The 16,999-nt window shown below is 40.4% G+C and overlaps 1 protein-coding gene across 4 annotated transcripts in view; it reads right to left on the minus strand.

The window, feature by feature from the left end:
• fsd1 (fibronectin type III and SPRY domain containing 1) overlaps window positions 1-16,999 on the minus strand; it is a 73,041-nt gene that overhangs the window by 17,135 nt on the left and 38,907 nt on the right. For 3 of the 4 annotated variants that reach the window (XM_073068737.1, XM_073068736.1, XM_073068734.1), the window contains 6 exons: window positions 14,614-14,712; window positions 13,951-14,110; window positions 13,129-13,211; window positions 10,409-10,660; window positions 6,263-6,351; window positions 4,511-4,549 (listed from right to left, as the gene is read on the minus strand). In XM_073068737.1, the coding sequence (XP_072924838.1) occupies window positions 4,511-4,549; window positions 6,263-6,351; window positions 10,409-10,660; window positions 13,129-13,211; window positions 13,951-14,110; window positions 14,614-14,712 (722 nt within the window). Of the gene's footprint in view, window positions 1-2,371; window positions 4,550-6,262; window positions 6,352-10,408; window positions 10,661-13,128; window positions 13,212-13,950; window positions 14,111-14,613; window positions 14,713-16,999 lie in introns of those variants that run through there. The other variant, XM_073068735.1, reaches the window with a different exon arrangement.

Here is a 16,999-nt window from a genome sequence, read left to right on the forward strand (position 1 = left end):
TGGCATGGGCTGCTGGCGGCGGTGGTGGAGGCGAATATGATAGAGTCTTTTAAGAGACTCCTGCATGGGTACATGGAGCTTAGAAAAATAGAGGGCTGTGGGTAAAGCCCAGGTAGTTCAAAAGTAGGGACATGTTAGGCACAGCTTTGTGGGCTGAAGGGCCTTTATTATGCTGTATATTTTCCATGTTTCTATACCAAAGCAGTGGAGGCAGGTATAGTTATGATATTTAAAAGACATTTGGACAGGGGGAAAAAAAGAGAGGGGTTTGGGCCAAATAGGTCTAGATCAGGAAGGCTACTTGGTCAGTGTGGACAATTTAGGCCTAAAGGCCTGCTTTTCATTCAGTACAACTATGACTATTTGCAAAAAAAAAGCCTCAGAAAGGAAGATACGAATTTGCCCAAACAGAAGGAATGACAAGCCTGGTGTTTTTTTTGGCCAGTTCTCCCAACCTACTCTGAATAGTCTCTTAGGGTAACAATAGGATTGGGAGGCATAGGGATGTTGATTCAGAAGCTGATAAATAACTCACCTATACGAATGGAAGTAGAGCCATGGCTCTTGGGAGGTTGTGGTGGGGGAGTAGAACCTTCAAATAGGAAAACTAATTTGAAAACATTAGAATGTTGCTTCTAACTCTCAAGCCCCATTGACAAACTGAAGTGGTTTTTGTAGATGTGTGCCTCGCTGCCCAATCCTGATTTATCAACATCTGATCAGTTCTTATCAGCTGAGGTGACTCAGTTCAGGCTAGATAACGACAAGTGTTAGTGCCCCTAACTACTCAATTAAAGTAGGCAACATCTTTTCTTCTACATTTTAAAGTCAACAAATCATTCAGGCATTGAGACATCAGATTGGTTTACACTTCCTTTCCTGTATTAGAGTGGCACCAGTGCATTACAAACCATTGCTCCCAGCTGCAGCTACAAAAGGTAACGATCTACCCAAGTGTCAGTTTTCAGAAACTCATCTGGGAACCTCCTGATGTAACTATGATTTAGGATTCACAACTGCAATCAAGAAGCCTGTTCAAAAATATAGACTGAATTGAGGGCATTTTGTAAACATACCAGACTGACAAAGCAACAAAAATGAAGTTGCAAAGTATTGTCAATTTCTCACTTAACTGAAACAAGTCAAAGAGTCAATGAATAAACTTTCTTCAGGTCTACCGGTTTTTAGATAGAAACTCATGGATCCAATATAATAAACTATAAACTGTATTAGGCCACAACATAGCAGCAACAAAAATGTATTTTATACCAATATTAGCTCTTTGCAATGATACCAACAGGAAAGAAGCTTTCAGAATGTGAAAGGTCCAAAAGAAGGAACTTCAAATAAATTTTAGCAATTTGGATGAGAGACCGTGAGGGAGAATCGTAAATACTTACACTCAACATTGATCAGTTTCCTCCATGAGGTAAACCCTAGAGTTGTGTATCGAGGTGATGCAGTACATAATGTTGCTGTCCCACAGCTCCAATCCTGACCCTTAGCCTCTATCTATGCAGAGTATACTCCTTCCCTCTATGATCACATATGTTTCCTCCAGATGCTTTTGGTATCCTCTTCCATTTCAATGAGGTACTGATAGCTTAATTGGCTATTGTAATTGTTCCCAGTGAATCAGGAAAGTTAATGCAAGTGAGAGAATGCAAGAAAATAAGTGGGAGAATGTACCAAGGGCATCTGTGTTATACACACAAGTATGAAGATATACTGCAGTCTGCAGTTGTACCATGGAAGGCAATTAATCAACATATACATTCCAGAAAAATAATGTACAGAAACTTCTGGTAATTTCCCTCCTCTTCATCATTCCTGTTTCTCTCTCACCTTATCTCCTTACCTACCCATCATCTCCCTCTGGTTCTGCTGCTCCTCCCCTTTCTTCCATGGTCTCCTATCAGATTCTCCCTTCTCCAGCCATTTATCTCTTTCACCAATCAAGTTTCCAGCTCTTTACTTCACCCGTCCCCCAGTTTCACCCATCACCTTCTACTTCTTTCTCCCCCTCCCCCCCGACACCTTTTTACTCTGACTTCTCTTTCTTTCCAGTCCTGATGAAGTGTCCTGACCCTCAACATTAACTGTTTACTCTTTTCCATAAATGCTATCTGGCCTGCTGAGATCCTCCAGCTTTTTGTGTGTTGCAATGTACAGTAACTTATTTGTCTAAAAAAATGTGCTGATTCAGGCAAGAATAATCCTCCATAAGTTTAAAAAAAAAGCCAACAAGCTTTTATTCATGCAGTGCACATTATGTATTTAATTGCTGAGGGATCAAAGCAGACTCTTGTCCCCAACACTCAGGTCAAATCAGCAAGCGCACCAAGAACCTTATACCAGGAGTCAAGGCTGGTTACCATTGTGAATAATTATTTATTATGTGCTACATCTCAAAGAAACATAAGCCACAAAAAAAAACCCTGCTGCAATTATTTTTAATAGGAAACATTTAACATGTGAAATGCCAACTTTTTATATACATTCTATTAATCAGACATTCAAAGCCATGTATTACGCGAAGCAAAATCCAAAATGGAGTTTTTACAAGTAAAAATAATACTGATGACCAGACTCAAATCTCTATGCCTGGTTTCCATTTCCCTCTAGAAGATTTAGCCACTTAAATTTAATCCTGTAAATCACTTGCAGAGTCATCAAAATCCTCAAAACGAGGTTTTCCATCTCTCAATTGCCCTCTGTTTATGCATTTACTACCATTAAGTTAGAGGGGCCATGAATTGCCTATCGTCATCTGTTTCACATTCAAAGCAAGTTCACCTCTGTGCACGTGTTAACCCAGCTAAAGAATCAATGGGAAAACGCACAGCAATATGAGCATAGATCTGACAAAGAGTTCAGGCCCAACACAATCTGATTTCTATTCATAATCACACAGCACAGGTGCATCACTAACATCCGTTCCAACAAAAGAGGTAGTAAAATGCAGAGGGCTCGTGAAAGGTATTGAGACAGCCAATAAGTGCATTTCTCTAACTGGGGCTCAACTCGGCCATCTGCAGAGATCTGGTACCCAGAAGCATATGCCAAGAGTTCAAATCACTACAGCATTCAACAAGTGACATTATATAATTAGAAATAAAAGTTAAAACCCAATTAGATTTTTACATTGCCAGAATAGTGCTCCATATTCAGAGACCATCTTTTGTTCATAAATGAAAAGACCGCAAGCCCAAAAGACCTTGATACTATTATGCATGTTTAACAGCTGTCATGGGGGTAGGATGCATTTCCTCAGATAAAGTTTCCTGGTCTGTGATGTGTAGTGTACGATCCACAACCCGGGAAGTATCCCTTACTCCATTCATATATTACGTTTTAACCTCGAACCAACTATTTTACAGAATGCAATACATTTTGCTTCAGTTGTGAAAAGCAGCCAGCAGCAACTGAGCTTAAAGTTTCCAAGGACGAAGCAGTCATTATCTTGCACAGAAGAGGACAGGAAGGAGCAGAGTAATCCTCAGTAGGCCTCATTACTGCTCATCTTGACTGCGAATAATGACCATTAATGGCCAAGTTTGTAAGGTATTTTAACTAAACTACTGACTGTGAAGCTTCCATTTTATACAATCAATACAATCCACTGTTTGGTTCTGTGTATTAGCAATAGCCAGAAGGACATTCAAGGGTAAACTATCTTGCTTTCCCAGCTATAAAGCAACAAGGAGATAAAATGATCTAAAATTTCCTTAGTGATCAAAACAGAAAAGATTTGTTACTCATCCTAGGCAGCTACTCATGTGTTACATATAACTTAATGTAGGTAAGGTAACATTCAGCTGGGAGAAGCAGAAAATGCCTTTAATTTACTCCTTTAAGGTGCTTTTCTGTGACACTCATTACTTCTCATTGACAAAATAATTTAACCCTTTTTCCAGGTGGCCATTCTCAGTACCTTGACTTTAAAATGAACAAAAGGCACCATTACAGAACTTGCTGAAATAATTTTATTTTGGGTGCCAGCTGTGAAGATCTCTTCCCCTTTTTCTGAGTATAGAGAAATTTAGGCCAATTGACAATTTGTTCATACAAGATGCTTCCTATGGTCAGAAGATATTAACATATTGTTACCTTTGAGAGGAAGATTTATATGTAACTCTAGTACTCTGCACAATGATTATTGTTACAAGCACCTCCAGTTTGTCATGTTTTAAAAAACATTTCAAAATTTAGATCTTGCATCAATTTCCCAGTAATAATCCTCATTAGAAATGGAAGACCAATCACAATTTTCCATTCCTACAAAGAGTGCCAGACTTAATAACTCCAAATATAAGAAGGCCAACTTCCTACATAGGTTTACAGAATCCAAATCCAGTCTTTATTTTCCACCAAGGCAAGTTTCACCATACATTCAGCCTTTGATTCGCACAGGTATGGTGGAGTTAAATGAGGATTTCTAGGTTAAGCTAGCGTTGGAACTACTGGTACCACTGTTGCGTTTCTGCAGCGATTTGACAGCACTTGGTACCTGAAGTCCAGTTTGCACGATAAAGCTACCACACCAGACCTGCGGACAGGAGAAAAATACACGGGCACAGTTAGTACAAAAATGCAACAGGATGCTGAGCATGCACATTAAAGTTTCTGTGTGCGCAAGACAGTGTAAGAAATAAATAGATACTTTATTGATCCCAAAGGAAATGACAGTGTCACAGTAGCATTACAAGTGTATAGATATACAAACATTAGAGGAGAAGTAACAAATAAAGTTACCTCAAACAGTCTAACAGGAGGGGACCATCACTTCCTCGGCTATAGGTTGACTCATTACAGAGCCTAATGGCCAAGAGTAATCACCTTAAATAGCACTCTTTGGAGCAGTGCAGTTGTCTTAGTCTATTTTTAAAAGTCTCCTCTGTTTTGCCAAGGTGGCATGCAGAGGGTGAGAAACATCATCCAGAATTGCATTTTCCAGAGGGTCTTTTGTTCTACCACAGCCTCCATTGTGCTCAGTCTGACTCCTATAACAGAGCCAGTCTTTCTAATCAGTTTATTGAGCCTGTTGGCTTCACCTGTGTTGATGCCATTGCCCCAGCACATCACCGCAGAGAAGATTGTACTGGCGACAACAGACTGGTAGAACATGTGAAGGAGAGGCCTGCACACTCCAAAGAACCTCAGTCCCCTCAGGAAGTAGAGGTAACTCTGGCCCTTCTTGTACACAGCCTCTGTGTTGGTGCTCCACGCAGGTCTGTCATCCAGGTGCACCCCCAGGTACTTGTAGGTCCTCACCATCAATAGTAACAGGGAGCAGTGCAGGCTTAGTCTTCCTAAAGTCCATCACCATCTCCTGTCTTACTGATGTTGAGCTGCAGATGATTCAGCTTGCACCATTTGACAAAGTCCTCCACCAGGGCCCTGCATTCATCCTCCCTTTATACACCCAACTATTCACTGCGTAATCAGTGAATTTTTGCAGATGACATGACTCAATAGGATGGGATAGGCAGGAGATAGGTAACATCAAACTACCAATCAGAAAAGACATACAAAAATAGAGAAACACAAAGAGTGAGGGAGATACAGCATGAAAGCTGGCCCTCTAGCCCACCGGGCCTGCACTAACCATCAAAAACCTATTTACACTAATCCCATTCTCCCCAATTCTATCAGCTCCTCTGAGATTCTGACAATCACCAGGGGCAATCTGTAGTGGCCAATAACCTTTTGACTCTCACAGCTTTGGGATGCAGGAGGAAACCCCCACTGCCATGGGAGAATATTCAAACTCCACACAGACAGCACCAGAGGTCACGAGTGAATCTGGGTCTCTGCTACTGAGAAGTAGCAGCTCCAATACCAACACCAGTGCTTGAAATAATTTGTCAGGGTAATCTGAGTAGATCAGCAATAGAAGACAGTTCAGAGAATTTCAGGCCAAAACTTGGAAGTACTTAATTTGTACAGATTCACATTTAATGCATCCAAACTGGTGCACTCCTTTCATTGCTGTAATAGTCACCAGGTTGAAGTGGATCGATTTTCTGCGGTGCTGTTGCAGGGCTCTTTGTAAAGCTGTTGCAGTGACCTCAGTTACAGGAAAGTTTGTCTCTTGATTTTAATTTGGGTCATGTCTTCAGATCAACAACATCAACTCCCATACAGCAATAGGTTAGGTACAAAATACACAAATTAGTGTACTTGCTTGAGCAAATATTCAGGAGGAATTAGAGAAACATTTACTATAGAAAAACATTGAAAGACAGGAAAGCACACATACCATGAAGGCAGGGAGGACAGGCTGTGTGAACTTTGTCCTGAAAGAATGAATCAACTGCTTAGTTTTGGCATTGTAGAATGACAGATGACCTGAAACAATGAGAATGAAAAGGGTTACAGATTGTCGAAGGAGCATTTAAACCAACAACCTTGTACCTCATTTCAAATTACTGATGTTACTCCTCCAAAAACCTGACACCAGATCCACAATTTTCTCTTCATTGTTTGAGGCTTTATCTTTTCTCTCCTCTATTGACACATCTTCTTACTTGTATTTTCTCAATACCAGGAAAAGGATACCAAATTCAATCTCATATTTTTACCACCTTCACCCTTGGGATCAGTCAACTTTGAGAAGAGGCAAAGAATGCAGCAATTAACATACTTCTAAAATACTCATTGAAATTGGTGTACTTGCCAACATAAGACTACAGTGTGATTTTATTCCCTCCAATTAAAATTAAACAAAATGCAACAAGGGTTTATGCAAGTTACCCACCTGTTGAATGGGCAAGTAAAGCATCTTCCAACCAAGAACCCATTAGGTGCAGGAAAGGGTCATCAGGCTCCCTAATCCTGTCCTGCCATTTAACATGATTATGGCAGATCTATGCCGGTCTTTACTCCTCCTATGGACATTAGATGAGGGGTGATTGATAAGTTCATGGCCTAAGGCAGAAGGAGTCAATTTTAGAAAACGTAGCACATTTATTTTTCAGCATAGTCCCCCCCTACATTTACACACTTAGTCCAGCGGTCGTGGAGCATATGGATCTGTGACCTCCAGAAAGTGTCCACAGCACGGGTAATTGATAAGTTCGTGGCCTAAGGTAGAAGGAGATGAGATATAGCTCTCTTTACATGCACTTACAGTTGAAGTTAATAACTCATCTCTTTCTACCTTAGGCCACAAACTTATCAATCACCCCTGATGAGTTAATAACTGCAAGCTTTCTGCATAAAGAGTTGAACTGCATGTGCATGTAACGGGAGCGGTATAACTCATTTCCTTCTACCTTAGGCCACAAACTTATCAATCACCCATCTGTGGACACTTTCTGGAGGTCCAAGATCCATATGTTCCACGACCGCTGGACTAAGTGTGTAAATGTAGGAGGGGACTATGCTGAAAAATAAATGTGCTAGGTTTTCTAAAATTGACTCCTTCTATCTTAGGCCACAAACTTATCAATCACCCCTCGTATAAAGAAATAAGCTCTGGAAGAGGGAAATATGTGCAGAACTCCAGATGTAGAAAGGGAAAGGGCATATTTCACTGACTGTATACTGGATCGGACCATGTTACATCTGATTTGGACAATATTGGCAATTGGAAACTGTTCCAATATTTAGCATTTAGATTTCTCATCAAGAGGGGTACAAGATCATGTTTCATTGCCTAGAAAGCAAGACAGGCCATTTCATATCCAGATAAGTGGGGAATAGAGGGTTTTACACTACAAGTGTGGCAGTCCACAAAGCCCCAAATATGAACATATGGCAGGAGTAATTGAATATCTGCCAGATTTCAAGCCTGGCTCATTTTTAAAACTTGACAACAATGGTGTACTTTTATTTTGGTGTGATTGCACACTTCCATTCTGCAAAAATTCAACAAGCAGCAAGACCATATACTCAAATAGAAACTACAGCACTGTTAGTTCCAGCTGTAGGTCTAGCTATGGAGAAAGAGAATCAGCAAGAAGAGCCAGATCATTTGAAGTTGGACAAGAGGGAAATGCCATCCCCTTTAATCACCAAAGTAAACTGCTACAACAACAACAACAACAACACACAATTAAGGATTAAATGACATAAATTGCAGTGAGTCTCATATTTAAGGACTTCTGTAGCAAAGTCTAAAGAAGTCTTAGAAGAACTAAGCTTTGTACAAAAAAGGAAATATTTGAGATTCAGGAGTAGAAAGCTGAGGAAATGGGGTGTGTTACGGAATATACTAGAGCGATTCCTGGTCTCTAATCTAGAGAAAGACTAGTCTTAGCAAATCTGGAGTGCATTTTATTCATTAACTCACTTTAATAACATACAGTACACTTGGCCATCCCTGCAGTTACTTAAGCATTTAGTTTGAATGCTCATTGTTGACTAAAATGTAATTGACTCAAAACACAGAGCTGTGACACCCAATGGAAATATAAATCTCTAAACACAGATCATTGACATAGATCTAGATCAGTTTAGCTTTGTTAGTGACACAAGTCAAGATCTCTTTCTAGGATTATAGTAGATACTAAGGGAATGTTGCACTGCCTTTCTATGAAGTAATATTAAGGATTAGGGATGTACAAAGAACTTAATGTTATAAAAAGTTCGTCAAATAATGATCCGAATCTTGCTGCCTACAAGGACATTGGAAGCAGTAATGAATAATTATTTTCGAAGGGATATTGGATATGCACAAGGGAAATGAACTTGGTAGTGCCAAGTACCAAGAGTCAACTGACAACTGATCTATAAGATGACTTAATTCTGCTCTTATGGTCATGATCTTGGGGAGTTAGAATTCACAAGAGGAACATCTCATATTTTGCCTGGGTAGCTTACAATCCAAAAGGCACGAATATTGAATTTACCAATTTCAGATCTCTCTCATCTTTAGTGTTCCCTACCCAAACCGCTATCTAACCCCTTATTTTTATCCCTTTCTCAACTCACCCTCATTTTCATCAGCATATCCTCACCTGTGGCCTGCACCCTGCTTCCCCACCCCCAAATCCAGATCTGATTCCATCTGTTCTTTACTTTTTCCCAATGGTTCCCATTATCACCTTCCTTGCTTATCAGATTCCAACACTGACAACCTATATGTACCTGTCTCTACCTTCACACTTCTCCCACCCAGCACAATCAGCCTTTTCCTGTCTGTCTCCCAATTTCACTCCCCCACCTGTGTGGTGAACTAGATATACCTGTCTGACTGCTCCTGTGGCTCCTCCCAAGACCCTGCTGACTACCCCTGTGGCTCCTCCCACAGACCCCTGTATAAAGGCGACTGTGGCCTGCTGCTCTCCCTCATTTTCCCCAGGATGTAGTGTTGTTCTTCAGTCAATAAAAGCCGATATCTCACTACCTAAGTCTCGGCGTGAGTTATTGATGGTGCATCAACCTGACAATCTATCATCCTCCTCCTCCCTTTCCACCTCAGTCCACCAATCACTGTGTTCCTATTCACACACTCCTCTTCATACTGGCCATCTCTTTTCTGCACACTTGGCCCTGATTGAGTTTTGAATTACTAGGTCAAAAACTCCTTCCCCCCCCCCCCCCCCCCGCATGCTGCTCAAACCACTGAGTTCATGCAGCACGTTGTTTGTTGCTCCACATTCCAGCATTGCAGTCTCTTGTGCCTTGCTAAAATACAAATGCACTTGATGATATGGAAGAACATCCTTTGGTGTTGTAATGATGTTATACCTTGTTTGCCCTTTTAAGTTTACAGAAACCATCTAGCCCCATGCCATTCCTGAACCATCCACTCCTAATCAACTCATGGGACATAAATCAGTGTCCACGTTAAACCACAAAATGACAGTTACAAAATATGATTAATTCTACATCACCACCAGTGGATGATAGAATGGCATAGAGGCATTTATGAAGTTAGACAAGGGAAAGAGCTAGAAAGGAAGAGTAAGAGTTAGGGGTGACAAAGTAAGTTGCTTAATGAATGCAGTTCCTTTAAAAACTTCAAAATGATTGGTGGATATTAATAAGTTATTCAGCAGTTAAACATGAACCTTTTGCATTTTAGTTTATAACACTTTGCAAAAAGCAAATACCTTAACATTAATATTTGCTGATTCATGCAACTATTCTGAAAAACCATAGAAGGTATAAGATTTATAATATATACTATCATTTCAGTTTGCAAAGGAGGCTTTCCTATCCCAACAAGGAAGAGTGGCAATTTCTAGCTCTGTTAACAATGGTCAAACAACCAGCTAGCAATATTTAACTCAGATTGAGTAGTTTACTCAGAGTAAATATAACACTGGAACTTACTTTATTTAATCAAGGCTGAATACACAAATTCCTTATCTGTCAAAGTAATGGGCAAGATAGAAATGTTTGCTTTGCTTTAACATAACTATGCAGTAATGTACAGGAGATTGAGGACTCCCAATACCTTCACTGTAGTTACAATAAACTCCAATTCTGTCAGGTACTGAGATATCCAGGACTTTGGCCTTGTTGTTGTGCTTGGCAGTGAAGCTGACTTGCAACCAGTTATTGAGGTGAAGGCACCAGGAAGCATTCGTCTTTCCCAATTGATCAAATTTGCCCAAAGTCCTGTAGGCTACACCTACAAAAAAAGCCTTGCTGTCCCTTTCAAAGACAACCTCCCAGTAATGCTGTCCACCATCGATCAGAGTATCTCCTGTGAGGAACAAGGAGGAGAATAATGACTAAACGATCCTTATTGACCCATTAAAAAAAATCATCTGCCACATCTCATATCATCTGAAGTTTAATGGTATACATTCTCTAAGCAAGCAGAACACAGTTTGCCATTACAAATCAGATCAGAAAAAGGATTACTTCTGTAAAGTTCCCATTACAATCTCAAATGCTGAACATCATGTTTAACTTCATATTCCACTTCTCTCCACATTATAGCCACTTGCTATTGAAATAAAAGTGAATAATTTTAATTTAAAACAGCATTTCAACATAGACCACCACAAGATGCCCGAATTGTGGTAGTTCCAAGCACAATAACGTGGGCCACTTGCCCTGAAGATGTCAAACACAAATCCACTGTTGGGCATGGTTGAGGGTGGTGGGGAAGATGGGGAAAGAAACTGATTCCATTCTGAAAGCCTTTTAATCTCAGTGAGGGTTATAGGTAGAGAGATTAGAAAGTAGAAGAGAGGGGTTATTTTTAAGGTTTGTAAAACATCATTGTGGTTTAATTCAAATGTGTTACATTATTAGTTTTTTTTTAGGCATTTTCATTGTATTATGAGCAACTACAGACTAGTGCCGTACCACAAAAAAAAAATCTGTACTATAGAAATTCCCCCTGGTCATCTTTCTGTTTGTGGGAGAATTGTTAAGTATACACTCCGGGGGCCATGCAAGGGTTCCAAGAACAGTTTGTAATGCAATGTTTCCACAAGTTGGAAACACTGTTGTCTGAGACTGCACAAGTTGTACTAATAGGTTAATAAGCTACAGATCTTGGATCTTAATTAGAATTTAGTTATTTACAGATCTGTACTACAGATTCAAAATACATGATCCTGCAGTAGGAGTTGTTGGAGCACGGAAAGCCAAACTAGAAATTCAATGCTCCTGCAACGACTGCAAGCTGTCCAGGCCCTGAGGCAGCAAAACGGCCCCAAACCATGATGCTCCTTCCACCATGCTTCACAGCTGGGATGAGGTTTTGGTGTTGGTGTGCCGTGCCCTTTTTCCTCCAAACATAGTGGCGTGCATTTCTGCCAAAAAGTTCAACTTTTGTCTTATCTGCCCACAGATCGTTGTCCCAGAAACACTGTAGAACATCCAGGTGGTCTTTTGCAAAGTTGAGACACGCAGCAATGTTTGTTTTGGGAGAGCAGTGGATTCCTCCATGGTGTCCTTCCACGAACACCATTCTTCTTCAGTGTTTTTCTTATAGCGGACACATGAACAGAGACTTTAGCAAGTTCTAGAGATTTCTGCATGTCTTTTTGTTATCCTTCGGTTCCTTTTCACCTCCTTCAGCATTGCATGTTGTAGTCTTGGTGTGACCTTTGCAGAATGCCCACTCCTAGAAAGAGTAGCAACAGTACTGAGTTTCCTTCATTGCAGACGATTTCTCTTACTGTGGACTGCCGAACGCTCAGGTCTTTAGAAATGCTTTTGTAGCCTTTTCCAGCATCATGCACCTCTACAATTCTTCTTCTAAGGTCCTCGGAAAGTTGTTTTGATCGAGGCAAAGTGCACATAAACAGATCTTTCTTGAGAAGGGCATGCTCTGTCAGTAAACTGACTTTGTGTGTCTTCTTTGTAGGGCAGGGCACCTCTACAAACCACATCTCCAGTCTCCTCTCATTGACTGGAACACTTGACTCCAAATAGTTTTTGTCGAAGGCATTACTACCCCAGGTAGTACCCTAGACTACACTCAGTATTTACAAGAGGAAGTACGATTGCTTGTGTGTTATTAGTTGAGGCAGACTGCATTTGTCTATTATTGTGACTTAGATGAAAAATCGGGCCACATTTTATAGTAATTAATGCAGAAAATGAGGCAATTGCCAAGGATTCACAAACTTTTTCTTGCAACTGTCTAGGAATTGTAATATCCTGAGAGTACTTGGTACAAATAAATAACCAGCAGGAAAAACAATGGTATACTGCAGAATCCAGTCCACAAGTTGGTGCCTCGTAAATGACTCCGTAGTTTAGATATGGAGCTACGTGGAACTCATTCCAGTGGAATAGCTTTAAATAAAATATTGCATCAAATGTTAATACACATTTTCCTTTCAAGTGCAATGGCATGCAGAGAAAGATTTGTGGATTGCATTGATCAGACACGTACGGCCAAAACCCTTCTTCTCAAATGTTCCATAGATCAATGCAATTTTTCCAAATGCAAACTGGAAGCAGATTTCTTTCAATTGTGTATTTTTCTTTTAGGCCAATTTATTTAAAGGAATCTAATTCACATGAGAAAATCCAAAGTTTGATTTCTATTTCCACAGTACATTTAATTCTCATTATATTTACTAGGTTTTCTCACTGGATTTTTGAAACAGTCCTCATGCTTAAAAGAATAGACAAGGCTGGTTTTCACTTAAGTGATAGAGCCATCTAGTCCTAAAAAATATCAAGTGTAATATTTCAAGTACTGACCTAAAACGGTGTACGATTCTGCAGTGAATCGATCCCTGCTGCTCCGGCTAGATGGTAATCTCTTTGGTGACTGAATGATGCTTCTTAATAAAAAAATAAAGAACATTACAGCCAAAATAAACCAGCTTTTGTTAGCTAATAACCGCAGCAGACGTAAGGGTGACAAAAGTGGAAACACTTCTAAAGGAGGGACAAAATATATTGAATTTGATATAATTTTGGTATGTGACAAAATATAGAAAACCAACTTTGCCACCACTTCGTGGGCCAATTATTCCTAGTAATTTACACAAGTCTTAAGTGAGGACAACCTACTGTAAATAAGGGCTTTTGAAACTTAAGGAATTTCATGCAGCAGCTCCACATTTCCACATCAGTGCAACTTGGAAAGTTTTACGGGAAATAAAAAAACTTCCTGCATTCAAGAATTCTCACCCTCGAGTATAATATCTAGACACATAATTAAGTTATTCCAATTGATCAAACAAAGCCTTTTGCAAATTAAAGAATTATTGTGATAGCAGTACTAGAATGTTGGTCCATTAAAAAAAATACTAGATTAAAGGTATAGGGACAAATAACCTTCTTAGCCACAGTACTGTGCAAAAGTCTTTTATATTATATATATATATATATATATATATATATACACACACACACACACACACACACACACGATACTTGTACAGTATTGTACATCACAATATCTAAATTTTCTTTTGCCATAGTGCATCATGATTCATTTGACTACATGGTTTTTCCACTGTTTGAATATTATAGATAGACTCCCCAGCAATATTTGCCTTTGATAGAGATTTGTACCTCGCAGGGGAATGGGCAGGTGAAGCTGTCCTACTTCGATTTTCCTTTCCTCGAACTTTGATTTCTTGCACCTTTCCCCCCGACGCATCCCATTCCACTTTGTGATCTTCCACTTTCAAATTCTGATGAGCAGTGGCAGCATCCAAATTAAAATTAAATGCTGTGCAGAAAGATTAAAAAAAAGGCTTTAATCCTCAGAAGCAATTAGTGCCAAAATCATCCCACAATTCAAAACCTGTATCTGCAAACTCAATAGGACATCTTATCATACATTTTCTAGGCTGGTATTTTGAATTAAGTAATTTTTCTCTCCCTCCATATCTGCATTCTCTACAATATCTTCCTTTTCCCTAGTGTGGCTCCATCTTCCCTGTAGTGTGTGCACAGTTCAGCCTCACAGTATGATTACATTCTATAACAGACTTAAAGAAATGTGTGCTCTGCACCAGGGAAGAGATAAGCAAAGCAGCAATCACTTGAGGAGTTTCAGCAATCTGAATTTTGGTACGTTCCTTCAGGAATAATGCTCCATTTGACTAATTCAGCTTTGGTAAAGCTGGAAGCAATGCCTCTCTAACACCAGAGTAAGACAAGGATAGCAATTCCTTTACAAATATTAAAACCCATTTATTAGTGCAAGTAATAATGAGTAGTTGCACAAACCACTGGACTCCAGTGTGACTGGCTCCGAGAACTCTCCAGCAACAGCTTTGTTACAGGCTTTCACCCGGAAGTTGATGAATTTTGTGTCAAATTTCAAACCTGGAAGAGAAAATATTGTAAAAATACAGGTGATAAATACACTTGACATAGTCCACTATTTAAAATCTGTATCTGAAAGCTTTTTAGGATACTGTACAGTTTTATTTCCTCATCTGCCATTTTGAATAGAAAGAGTTTTCCACAACTGTATTCTCCACAGCTACACACAGTAGTTATGTGGGTTATGTGCAATTTTTATTAGCAGGGAAGCCAAGCATGGTGAATAACCCAATAAATAAAAGTAATTCCTTGTTCACACACACCTTTCAGCCTACTACGTACATGCACCCATTGTACCCATCTACATTAATCCTAATTTCCCATTAGGGTTCCATGCCTTGGTGGTTTGACTATTATCTAAATGTTTCTTGAAGTGTTGTGAGACTATTTCTTCAGAGGGTGTGGGGAGAAAAGCGCCTCTCAGATATGCTCCAAACTCATTGCTCACATTAAACCTTTTGAATTGAATTGACTTTATTTCTTACATCCTTCACGTTCATGAGGAGTAAAAAGCTTTATGTTACGTCTCTGTCTAAATGTGCAATCATAGTAATTTATAATAAACAGAACAGTCAGTGTAACATAGAATACACTCAAATCAGCACATGTTAATCAGTCTGATGGCCTGGAGGAAGAAGCTGTCCTGGAGAGCCTGTTGATCCTGGCTTTTATCCTAAATTGGCAGATCTTAGGAGGGTTAATGATGCCTAACGGCGACTCCTTTGCTTGCATCTACGGAAACAGCTCTATTTCCATCGCTAATGTCTCTATTTTTCCCTTTCAGGGTTCTTTTGAAGACTCTGACCTGGATTTACATGCTGACTACGGTACTTTGCGGGAATGGGACCCGCTCTCAGGATTCCACGATTGGCCAACGTTGCTCGGCACACCAAAGGCTCGGCCTAAGAGTCTGGCTCGAATTCGGAAGCCTGGGATCTTGGGGCTCTGCAGACGGGTGGATCGAGGGTTGGTGTCACGACAGGAGACCTGTGTGTCGTTGGGGGAGTTGGGTTATCTGCGACTGTGTGCCTGGAGACTCGGGCTCTTTGCGATCTTCAAGCACAGAGCTTGAAAAAAACCAACGTAACGGACTTCTAACATCGTAAACCAGCGAGTTGTTTGTTACGTCACCTCACTCGCTGGGAAAATGGAGACACCGCCTTCTCCCTGATTAGGGAGAGAGAGAGAACCTGTGGTATGCCGAATACCGGGTGAACGCAGAGTCTTTGGAGTAACTGCAAGTCTGTGTCTTTGCTGACTCTTGAGTGCTCGGTAGTGATGCTGGTGCTGTTTTGTTGCCCGTGGGGGGTGGGGGAAGATCGGTGCTCACTGCTGCTTATGCGTGGGAGGGGGAGCTGGGGGGGGGACTTTGGGGTTCTAACATTTAACAGTCATTCATTCTTTGGGGCACTCCTCTGTTTTTGTGGATGGTTGCAAAGAAAAAGCATTTCAGGATGTATATTGTATACATTTCTCTGACATTAAATTGTACCTTTGAATTGAATTGTAGCCTGTTGTCAGACCTGGGAGAGCTCTGCCTGCCTGGGCTTCGCTTTAGGATCAGTGATTCATGAGGTAAGCCCAGGGACACCAGGATCTGAGAGGAGGTTAATTCCTTTTAAACATCCACATACACACTGGGTAATACTTCAGAACACCAGCCACTGTCTATCAGACGATCAGGGGTTGAAGATGATTTGTGATCTAAATCATTGATTTCACACTCTCCTCCCCACCTTAAAAATCAGCTGTGATTGTAGGCAGCACAGAGTGGAAATAGGAAGGGCAAAGACGCTTCTCATATTGGATTCTGTACAAGTGTTTGCATAACTATTTTTAACCACTACATAACTATACACTCAAACCCTGGTCAACGTGGAGGATGCGTTCGTCAGAGGTGGAGCATTATGCAAATCAGTGCTACGCGGGGTCATTATAACATTATGTAAAATGGACGTGTGCCTGATTTAGAAGAAATCAAACATGAGTTATATTAATTTATAATTCTGTGTCCATTGGACATTCAAAGCTGCTGTGCAGGTTGACTGTGTGGTTAAGGCGACCTATGGAGCATTGGCCTTCATCAACTGTGGGATTGAGTTTAGGAGCAGAGCGGTAATGTTACAGCTATATAGGACCCTGCTCAGTTCTGATCGCCTCACTACAGGAAGGATGTGGAAGCCATAGAAAAGGTGCAGAGGAGATTTACAAGGATGTTACCCAGATTAGGGAGCATGCCTTATGAGAATAGGTTGAGTGAACTTGGCCCTTTCTCCTTGGTGTGATG

The sequence above is a fragment of the Hemitrygon akajei genome, chromosome 16, assembly GCF_048418815.1.
Source record: "Hemitrygon akajei chromosome 16, sHemAka1.3, whole genome shotgun sequence".
In the NCBI taxonomy this organism is placed as follows: Eukaryota; Metazoa; Chordata; class Chondrichthyes; order Myliobatiformes; family Dasyatidae; genus Hemitrygon; species Hemitrygon akajei.